This window comes from Grus americana, chromosome 15 (assembly GCF_028858705.1).
Source record: "Grus americana isolate bGruAme1 chromosome 15, bGruAme1.mat, whole genome shotgun sequence".
In the NCBI taxonomy this organism is placed as follows: domain Eukaryota; kingdom Metazoa; phylum Chordata; class Aves; order Gruiformes; family Gruidae; genus Grus; species Grus americana.
Window position 1 is genome coordinate 10984715 of NC_072866.1, and position 11265 is coordinate 10995979.

Genomic DNA, 11265 nt, shown 5'->3' on the forward strand with positions numbered 1-11265 from the left:
TCTTTACAAGAGAACTCTACTTCACTGCAACCATGCAGAATGAACACTACAGTCAACACCTTCCAACTCAAATGAAAATTAAATAACTTTTACTGTCATTCCTTTAGGTAAGTGTTCTCTTTCTACATATTAAATTTCGACAGACAGGTATGTATTAACAGCAGTAACCAGATTTTTTTCCTTTGACTGACTTCAAGTATAGAAACCAGCTTTTTGTCATGTTTCCTCTGAATCAGATGAAAAAAATGCAGTTATTTGTTTTCTAGGGGAAGTAGGAGCTTTCTGAATTCTACCAAAAAATCCTCAACTTAATCTATGAGCATTACTATTATGCTCACCCACCCAGTTCCTCTCACCACAAATGTATTTATTGGACTGAACATTACATGAGCATATACTTAGACAAAACAGTTCCTCAACAAACAGTTTGTGATATAATAAATAATGAATGTACTCTAACAGGACTAATTCTGAAATGAACTGTTTGCCAGTCTCCTTAGAAATTGAACGGTACTTCAGTCTTCCAGCCATTTTTTGTTTAGTCTTTTAACTACTGAGCCTCAGTCCTGCTATTTCACCTACCTCTACTCTTTAACTCCAGAACAGGGCCTTAGAACAGACCAAGACTTCAACCAAAAGCTGTATTATATGCTGTTTCAACGATACTACTCATATGTTAAGAGTGCATCTGTAACAGATAGAAGCACAGCATGGAAATGCACGAGTTGGCTCCTTACCAAGGAGTTTAAATAGGTCTACAGAGAGCTTTGATGCCATAATTTAACTAATCTAACTCTGAAGGTTATCTGTAATGGACTTTCCTAAGCCTGTAACAATGATTCTTCTTGCAGCTAGGTAAAAACACTGGTATTTTTATAAATATATATAAAATATATATATAAACTACTTATATATATAGAAAAAAAAATATATATAAAAGCATGTGGGGGAAAACTCTCCACTTAGGTTACATATGTACTCCATTCTCAAAATCATCAATTTTGTTTTCTCACATGATAAACCCCCCTAATAAGTTTTAATCATTACGGAACAGAAACAGAAGATATTCACTCAGAGAATATTAAAACTTCATTTGGTATCTGCCTAGAATCTTCAGTCCCAACCAGGAAACTGATAAAAGAATCACTACTACAGCTTCAAGATGAACTCTCTACAGCACCAACCTCTTCTCTTTTAGAGCAACAGTCCACAGACAATTTCCTGCTACTCCGGGACTAAGCCACTATGTATTTTCCTTCCCTGAGCAACTGTAGAAAGGATAAGGAAGGGACCATCAGTTTTACAAGGACGGAAACCACCAGTAGATTCCCCACGTGATGGAACGTGATTTGGATTACATAGGAAGATGACAAAGCATGGTGATGACACACGTTCTATTTAGAATAATCAAATCTGAAGCTTGCCAAAAGCTCCAGCAGGATTTCATGATATTGAGTAAACGGGCAATACCACCAAGACTGAAACTCTAATCACTACCAATAACATAGCAGCCGAGTAACAGTTACCACTCAGGAAAGAGGTTTTGGAGTCACTGAGGATAACTCCCAAATAACATCAGCTCAATGTTGAACAGCATATCAAGAAACACAAAACAGAAGTCATGGAAGTATTAACTAAGAATACAAGTCATTAGTAAACTGCATTAATCCAAAGAGTTGTCACCACAGATGGACACATTAGAACTAAACAGAAGTATGATAAGGATGTTGAGAATCATACAACAGTTTCAATAAGAAAAGCTAAAAATAGTTCAGGATTCTATAGGTTGGGAAAAGGAAACATCTGACAAGATCAAAAAGATCAAGAATCCCAGAAGATATCAATAAGGACCTTTTACTCACCATTTCTCAATTCCTCACAAAAAAAATACAGAGCAAAGTTACAAGATCCATTATAAAACAAAGCAGAGACACACATGCATTTTTCACATAGCTCAGAAAACCGTAGAACTCGCTGCCTTTGCACGTTGCAGGTGCCAGAAAGGAACCAGGCTTTAACACTGGACAGGCTACTGGAACACAAGCACCTAGAAGCAGTCTCCTGTTCAGAAAGTTTTTGAAGAGCTGAGCAGTAGAAAAAGGGAGAGCAGAACAAGGGGAAAAAATGCTTAATAACTATACTGCTGTCTATTCTCTAAGCTACCTCTGTTGACCACCACCAGGTAGAAAGCTGGATATGTATGATACAGCTTCAGTGAGTACAACCACGTCAAAGCAGCAAAACATGTTTTATGAAATTGGGAGAAGAGCAAAAAGGGAAAAATTAAGGATTCTGTATTATTAAAGTTGCAACAGCAGAAACTATTTCCTGAAGTAACAGCATCCACAGACTAAGATACCACTTTCCTTAGGCTGCTGGATTTCAGATCTGTACTGTCTATAGTCAGATGTCTATTACAGTGACTTTGATTAAGTACCTTACAATTCTCACAGAGGGTATGGACAGACAGCCCTGCCTTATCTGCTCCTGACAACTCCACATACTACATATTGTGACACAGATGATCTCTGAGCACTCCTAGGACATACCCATAGGGGTTTGTAAATGACACCATTTTTTGTATTTGTGGGGGGATGAGGGATGCCGGATGCCTACACAATAAGAAAACAACACTGAAACAGAACAGGAAAAGGCTATTCTGAATTATTCCAAGTCTTCAAAGTCCTGAACAGCCAGTCTTACCTACCTCTTCCTAAAGGTTTTCACACCTGTATAAAAATTTTACATTGTATTAACAATTCCCAACCCAGCCCGCCATGGTGATTGACTAACAGAGACTGTGCAATGCAGAAAGTAAAAAAAGCAGCTCATATAGCCAGATCTTACTTACCCATCACCCACATCCACAACTCAAGGAATATATTAAAATAAGTACAGTGTTATTAATATACACTGAATAGGCAAGCAGATGCAAGAGCACAGGTATCACTATAAGGTCAGAGTGTGTCTAATTTATATTGTTCAGAGAAGCAGAGATAACAAGGGATGTATTTTAAGAATACTCTGGACTACGATCCTGAAGTCTCCTGAAACATATAGCAGTTAGCTGCAAAAACATCCCTTCCAGTGCTCAGACAGCTGTTACAACTGAAATCTATGATATTTCTTAGATCTGTGATTAAGTGTGCAGTTCCTGCTAGTCTCCATGGAGACTGATGTTGGCTCAGCAAAAAGTCACCAAGTGTTTTAAAATAATTCCTGTTCGTTTTGAAATTTCAAAGCACTTAACTCGTTTTTGCCTATCAGATATTATTTCCCCAATGAAAACTGCAGCAGTAAAAGCAACCAAAAGCATTACCAAAACTACAAAAATATTTTTACAGCTCATTTCACATGCAGCTGGAAATAAAACACCAAAACATACATTAAAAAAAACAGAGAGAGAAAAGGAATCTCCAAAACTAGAAATCAAGCATGCAGTTGTACAATCTTCACATTATGCATATTTGTGCACTGAGTACATTATACGTAGCTGCACAAGAATCCTTTTTGTGATGATACAATACTGTATTCTGTACTTTGGCTTGTATAATTAACTCAAGCCCTTTTTATCTAAAGGCTATTCCTTTTGGGAAGTACCTTATCTGACACATTCTTAATTGGCTAGTACCGTGACAACAACTACAACAGTCTTCAAGCAAGACTGCATCTTCAAAGAACCTCCCTCCTCTGCCCAGTTTTGTTTCTCCTTTAAGGAAACAGAAGATATTTCACTACAGCAGACAGCAGCAAATTCTACCTTGCACAAAAATTTACTTGAAGAATTTAGGCTTCCCAAATACACAGATAAACAGCAGCTCACAACATGCACAATTACAAAGCTCTTTTCAAAAAGGTTCTCCAAAAATATGGTAAGTTTAGTGGTAAAAATATTACGGTGTTTACACAGTATCCACAGATAAACAGGCAAATACTGTCTACAGTCTCAATTTAGCACTGTATTTTTTTTAACCCTTAAACCTGGCCATAAACTTATATTGGTACAAAAGTTTTTATATACATATATACACACACACACACATATATATATACACACACACTTTACCAGAAATCTCTAGATAGATTTTACCTAGACTAATTTGTACTTCTGTGTTGGTAAATATTCCCAAATAATTTCACCTAATGAACTGAATTCAAAAGCTCTTTGAGACTACACCCTGTAAAAAGCAATAAAAATAAACGTCATACAGGGTAGGTATGGGTGGTTTTTTCAGTTTTCCAAGAACAGTTGAGGTTGGCAAGCACCTCCGGAGGTCACCTTGTCCAGCACTCCTGCCAGGAGGTCACCTTGTCCAACACTCCCTACAGCTTGCAGGGCCACCTACAGCAGGCTGCCCAGGACCACGTCCAGACGGCTTTTGAATATATCTGAGGATACTCCACAACTCCTCAGGGCAACCTGTTCCACTCCTCAGTCACCCTCACAGTAAAAATGTGTTCCCTGATGATCAGGCAGAACCTCCTGTGTTTCATTTTGTGCTCACTGCCTCTTGTACAGTCAGTGGACACCATTGAAAAGAACCTGGCTCCACGTTTTTTACCAATTCTTTCAGATATTTGTACACACCTGTGAGATCCCCTGGAGCCATCTCTCCTGTAAGCTAAACAGTCACAGTGCTCTCAGCCTTTCCTCATCAGAGGTGTTCTAGTACCTCCACCATCTTTGTGGCCTCTTGCTAGACTTTCTCCAGTAGCTCCACTCTCTCTTACTGGATAGCCCAGAACTAGACACAGGATTCCAGATGAGGCCTTATCACCACTTAATTTCAGATGTCTTCCCATACTAGTACATTTTTTTTTCCCTCCTGAACTTATCATTTAAAGTACAGCTATCTGTGCTTCAGTTTGTACTGAATATTGCTGCCTACCTTGACATCAAGAATTATGATCACGACACTCTCAAAGGCTAGCAACTTCATAAACATTATGGATATTCAGTACTACGTTCCAGTATTCTATTTTTCAAGGCATTTACAAGCTTAAGCTATACCAATATGGATCCTAATTTTTTTTTCATTCTTGACACATATGGAGGAAGAAGTATAACGATTTGCTGTTTTAAATAATCATTTCCATAAATAGTAAACTTACACACCAGTTTCTTAAGCACAGGAGTACAGAGCACTGTTGGCCTTCTGGAGCATCTTAGTTTTCATGGAAAATAAAAGACAGTTTGTTCCATAAGCACTTTGGATAAATTAAATGAGAATGGTGGCCACACTGGTCAAGAGAAAAAACTATACCATGAAATAATGCCTTTTTTCCTCTTTCTTATGTCAATCCACCAAGAATGTATTTTCATTTGAAGAAAAATTAAGTGTGCTGTACACCAAGCAAAATTGTATACATCCATTTTGACACAACCGGAATTTTAATATAAAATGATCAGGATTTTGCATTATAACTCTAAAATGTTCTAAACTATAAGCAATAAGTAATTTAAACCAAAACTGAATGCTTTTGGTTTTAAACATTATCTAGCACCAAAGCTGACAGAATAAAAGAACTTGCTGGCATTTTACCAACATTTGAGGCAGTTGAGGGAAAGGTACTCCATATCAGTTAAACTGTTTTCTTAAGAGTATTGACCACACTGCAAACATGAAGCCAAAACAGAAACAAAACCCACCACCCTCAAAAAAACCAAAACAAATAAAAAACCCAACCCCCAAACCCAAAAACAACCCCCAAAACACCAAAACTTGAAAAGTTTAAATAATTCTGTTACTTGATTAGTCAACTTTGTGATAGGAATGATGGTTTCTTCCTTAGCAAGAACAAAAAAGTGAGCATGACCTCCTGAGAAAACTTCACTAAGCGCTCTAGTTCAAGGCACTAAACCCACCATTTTTCACACTTAAAAAAGTATCTCTGTGTACAAGCACTTTTATTATTTTTCCCTATATATGACATTAATTCATAAGTACTAAGATACTAAACAGTCAGTAATAATTCAAAACTGAAGTTGTGAAAAAACCTTATCTGTGATGCAGAAGAAGCGTAAGCACCAAGTTTAAGATAATACCACTAAACTAACCCAAAACACAAATAAAATTTATCTCCCTGTCTAATGAGGTAGCCACAATAAAATAGCACCTTAATTGGCCTGGAATTGACAGGGATAATGCAGCGAGTTAAAAAGCACCAGTGAGTATATCAGGATGACAGCTTACCTAAATTGTGTCGCTTTGTCTTTGCGTGCTCGTGAATATGTTTCTTTGTAAAACAGCCAAAGAAGACACAGTAGAGGCAAGAGTGGAGTCTGTTCAGGTGGGCACCACACATATGACAAATGCACGACTTTGCCTGAAATAGAGAAACGGACACAGAATATGACTGACAGAAACGTACCTCCAAGTCCACTAAAGAGGTGTAGTTCCAACTGATAGCTTTCCCTTTTACTCGGTGCCTTCTGAACGCTGCAAAGCAGCAGGGGAAACAGTTCTGCCCCCATGTGACAAAACCAACAATTAGACAAATTAATAGAGAAAACCTCTTCCATTTGTCCAAAACATTTCCAAGTCTTGATCGGGAGCAGGTCTCATGTAAGAGCAGATGATAGTCAACTCATTTACAACTCTCAGCCTGTAGTTTAAGGAACATTTCAAGCAGGGGGAAGCAGGCACTGCTGCTAAAATATACAAACAATCCTACCATACCCTCACTCTACCTGGGCATTTCTGTTCCCGTACCAACCACGGACCAGCAGAATGACCTGCACAGCCATGTGCAAGCCAGGAGAAAGATGTGTGTGAAATGAACCTGCCACTCCCCCCACATTAACCTGTATCAGCTCCTCCATCCAGCTCACTGAGCCACATAAACATTCATTGCTGGTGTAAAACCTTTGGGCATTATGACTAGCGCAGCACAGGCTTAACGTTACAGCAGCACAGATGCTGATGACCAGGGGAGTAAGGTCTCGATGCATCTGTTCTTGCTCAGTTCTTCTGAGCTGCTCCCCACTCACAGTCTCCACCTTGAAGCTGTGGGCTTTGCTGCTCAACTGCCCCTTTGCTGAGCTGGTTCAGCTTGCCAACCTGGAAGCTGAAGCTAGACTAAAACTAATCTTTTGTCAGGTTAGTAAGTTTGGGGGGATGAGGAGGAGATGGAGTAGACTCAGAGGAACGTCAGCGCTCAGGGAAAGCAGATGATGAGCAGGGAGGTCAAAGGGGTGAAAGAGGCAGTTTTGGGTGGTGGGACCCCAGCATGAACTCTGCTTTTTCACAGCACTGAGCTCCGCAATCCACTCAAAAGCTGTAATACAACGTTTGTGGGCATATTGCATTTCATTTCTCTGCTGGGAGACTTGGTCAGATTCATTCATGAGATTTCTTTATACCAGCCCATGAAATAGTGGTGCAACATGAAATCCATAACAGTCAAAGAGTTACAGAAGGCACTTTTGCCACTCTCCGACTGGCTTTGAACCAAGTGTGGAAAGCGATGTACTGACTATTCCCCGGAGCAACCCAGAATGGGGAGGTATGTGATGAAAGTTACCATGATTCATTGGAAATTAATAAGCACATAAGCCTGACATGATGGTTTGCATCCCTATAACAATACATCTTAACAAGCAGGCCTGCAGAAAAAAAAAAAAGGCAATTACAAGGTTAAGTAGACTTTTTGACTCTCAATCATATCTGAAGCACTCTTTAAGCCAACAACATCCAAAACTTTCTCTTAGCATTAAACTCAGGTACTTCAACAAATCTTTCGAAAAATTACTCTGTCTAGAAAGAGACTTAAGAGAATTTGAGGGATCAATCTTTTGCTCAACAACAGCAAAAACAATTCAAGTCCAATACCATCTGACTGGAAGTTACAGACAGGAGACACTCCTCACAGAAATTCACTTTTCATCTCAGACAACAGCAATTGCCTTCAGACACAGGTTTAAGAGTAACTGAACTTCTCTAACAGCTCAGACCTACAGAAATCACTGAAAGGTACACCTTATTTTACAGACTAATCTGAAAATACTACTCCTTTGCTTGTCAATATAGAAGCACCTTTTTCTCTCCATATTAAAAAAAATAAGAATCGGAATTACTAAAATACTAAGCTATCATCTAACCCAGGCAGTGCATTTCATCAAAAATAACCCCCAAAGTTCTTCAGTAATATTTGTCCAGTCTGCCACAATTTAAAATTAGTGCTGAATAGATGATGCACAAGCTTGTTCTTTTAGTCTGGCATTTTTCTTTCAGAATACTTATGGTTGTTAAAAAAAAAAAAAAATCAACAGAGAAGCTTAGAGTATGCTGCACTGTGTAATTAATTTTCAAGCTTCTACAAATTAAGACTTAAATCCTGAATCTCACATGTTGTATATTCGAAGTTCTCCTAAGTTCTGTCAGATGAAAATAGATCGGTTGAATCAAACTCCACACACCTACAAAAAGAAGTATTTTAAAGCAGTACCAAAAAAATTCACCACCACCACCAGCAAATTTCCATCTTTACAAAAATACTGCAGAACTGTCAAACTGTTGCCTAACGGTCGCTCTTTGGCTGCAAAAGCTAAATAGGATCAGCCTATCTGTTAAGATTGCTGCTATGACAACAACTCTAGCAACCACCTCTTTTACTTAGCCAGCTAAAAATAAATTTTAGCATTAAATGTATTGTAAACAGATGACATAAGCGTGTAAAACTCAATCATTTTAGGTTAAACACAGAAAATTCATACCCTAAGAGTTTTTATTTCAATGAAAATTAACAGAAATCAAAGAATGTAAAAAAATAGTGGTAAATTAAAAGAGAAGTTCAATCTCTTATTTAAAGGAAGCTATTTATCCATATCCTGTATTTGTTTAGTAGATTAATCTTTGTTCAAGATGTTTTTTCTAAAATTGTAAGAAAACAAGGTTAAAAGACAGAGTGAAGAAAAATCAATATCAAAAACCATAGTGGCTATTCTTAACTAGATTAGCTGTCTCCTTTTCATCTGTCTGTGCTTTTAAACAATTTGCTAAGTTAAAACAAAGCTGCCACCCTCCCACCCCACCCCAAATAATCAAATTACTTTGCTTCGTAACACTCCCACCCCTGCTCACATCTCTTGAGGCTACAGTCTAAGACAGAAGAGAATACTGCAAATGAGTAATCAAAATCAGTCTGATCCACAAAGTCACAAGCACGCTTTAAAACACAACTTTTTTAAAAAGCAAGTTAGGTCTTGTTTATGGTCCAGATGCTTTAGGAAAGTCAACCAGCATTTCGGCTGCAGAATCAACCTGTCCCTTCTCCTTTTCTCTGATATGTCCTCCTAGATACAAGAACACCCCTTCCTTAGCCTAAGACATACATGTAGAGTCTTCCCCTTCCTCCAGACCCTCTCCCGTTACTATTCTGTTCCCCATCATTCTATTCTGTTCCTTACTTGCTTCTTTCCTCTATTCTCCTCACCCTCCAGTACTCCACTCTCCATCTTTAACCCTATTCTCTCCCCACACACTTGGTCCCTCACATCCCCAGCCAGTCTTCCTTCAGTCCATAGTGAACCTCTGTCTATTCCCTTTAATTTTGCTTTGATATTCTAACAAAGCGCACACAGAAACCAGAAGAGGCCCTGAGCGTTTTCTTTCTGGAAGATTATAATCAGTTTTTTAAGTGATAGAAAACTGGAAAGAATGGTCCTGCACAATATAAAGTGTATGCGCGCGCACGCACACACACACAGAGTAACCGACAGCATTTCAACAAATCTGCAGGAGCAAGCAACATTAGATATCCCAATTCTCTCTTCAGTGGTTTTTCCTCTACTGATCTCCTTTACTGCTACTAAGACACTGGTAACGCACATGCCCAGACCCTCAGCGATGGTTCTGTACCTTCTTTAAAGGAGGTTTAAACAGCCTAGCAGACAAGGATGTAGAACTAGTGCACGACCCACAAAAGGGAACTGGTTGTAATCAGCTGTAACACAGGTCAATAGAGTCCCACCTCTAAAAGGCTATCTGTTCTTGATATTGTTAATAGCTATGATATGAAGTGAGTTAAGAAGAAAGCAGCAGGCATCAGTAGGTCAAATAAGCTAGACTGCTGACATTTCAAGTCTTCCCAAATTGTCTGAACAGCTTATTACTAGTTTACCATCCTACCATCAAAACAGTGGTGGAGAAAATGAATGCATCCAGCTGGCGATGTTTCACCCTAGCAGTTCTCTGTCCCACAGTTCCCATTCCTGCTCTCCTTCCCTGGGCCAGCTCAGGCTCCACCTAAAGCAAAAAGGTCACACTGGGCACGTAGCATCAGTTGTTCCAAAACCCTACAAACCTGTTTCAACTTCACATAATATTGGCTCCTCAAATCAAGGAATGGCAGTTTCAAGTGGCAATACTTATCCCTGCAAAGCAAACCGTGCAGAAAAAGCAAGAGGCAGACAACAGACCTTATCTACTGCAAACCATGCTTCTGTATTTCCAGCTATTTCAGAAATAGCTTTAGAAGCTCAATTTTTATTTAATTGTACGTGAGAGGAAAACAGCTTTTTAAAGAAGTTTTCCATTATGGTACTTAAGGAGTCTTGCCTCTTATGCTCACACTAAATATAGGAAAGCACTTTCAGAATAGAGCTGTTTTCAGTTACAAGCTTATAAACCAAAGACCTCCTACCTTTCACAGTCTGCAAACCATATTCACCACAAAGGTTCATGGAAAAGATGAACTAGGTAACACTAACAAGACAGTGGGAGGCTTGGAAGGTTAAAAGATCATAAAGAAGGTGTTGCCACACTAAGTGTTCACAAGTAACTCAAAGAAGCAGATTCTTAAGGTAGTCTTAAAGCAAATACACTGGATCCCTGCAAACGTTTGATCATGTACAAATCCTTAGCATTAGGAAAGTAAAAATTTCTCAATACAAATCTAATTCAATTTCCTCACCTTTTAAAGTAAGTTTTTGTGTAAAACAGACATAATATTTAGACACATCAGAAGCAAAAAGAGAAAATATTTAGTTTTCTAATACATTGTCATCATTATTGAAAGTCTTCAGAGGGGTACGCTTCACTTTCTAGCCCAAAACCAAGTCTAATTCTTCAGAAAGAACTTTAATCTCTGTCTACACGGATTAAGGTGTTTGTTGTGCAGCTGTGAATATGCCTACCTACTGAACACAGGTGTATGTGGGAAATTCCCCCTCCACACACAAGTTTGTCACCATAATCTGCTTTGTTCCCAAGGAGAAGCATTAGTGCTTTACAAGCATTACTTCAGCTCAGACAAACTGTTCGT

General features: G+C 38.6%; 1 protein-coding gene across 6 annotated transcripts in view; it reads right to left on the minus strand.

Moving 5' to 3' along the window:
• The window catches only part of USP22 (ubiquitin specific peptidase 22), a 112296-nt gene that overhangs the window by 64250 nt on the left and 36781 nt on the right, over positions 1 to 11265 (minus strand). For all 6 annotated transcript variants that reach the window (XM_054842479.1, XM_054842477.1, XM_054842478.1 and 3 more), the window contains one exon: positions 6195 to 6327. In XM_054842479.1, coding sequence (XP_054698454.1) covers positions 6195 to 6327 — 133 coding nt within the window. The remainder of the gene's footprint in view (positions 1 to 6194; positions 6328 to 11265) is intronic.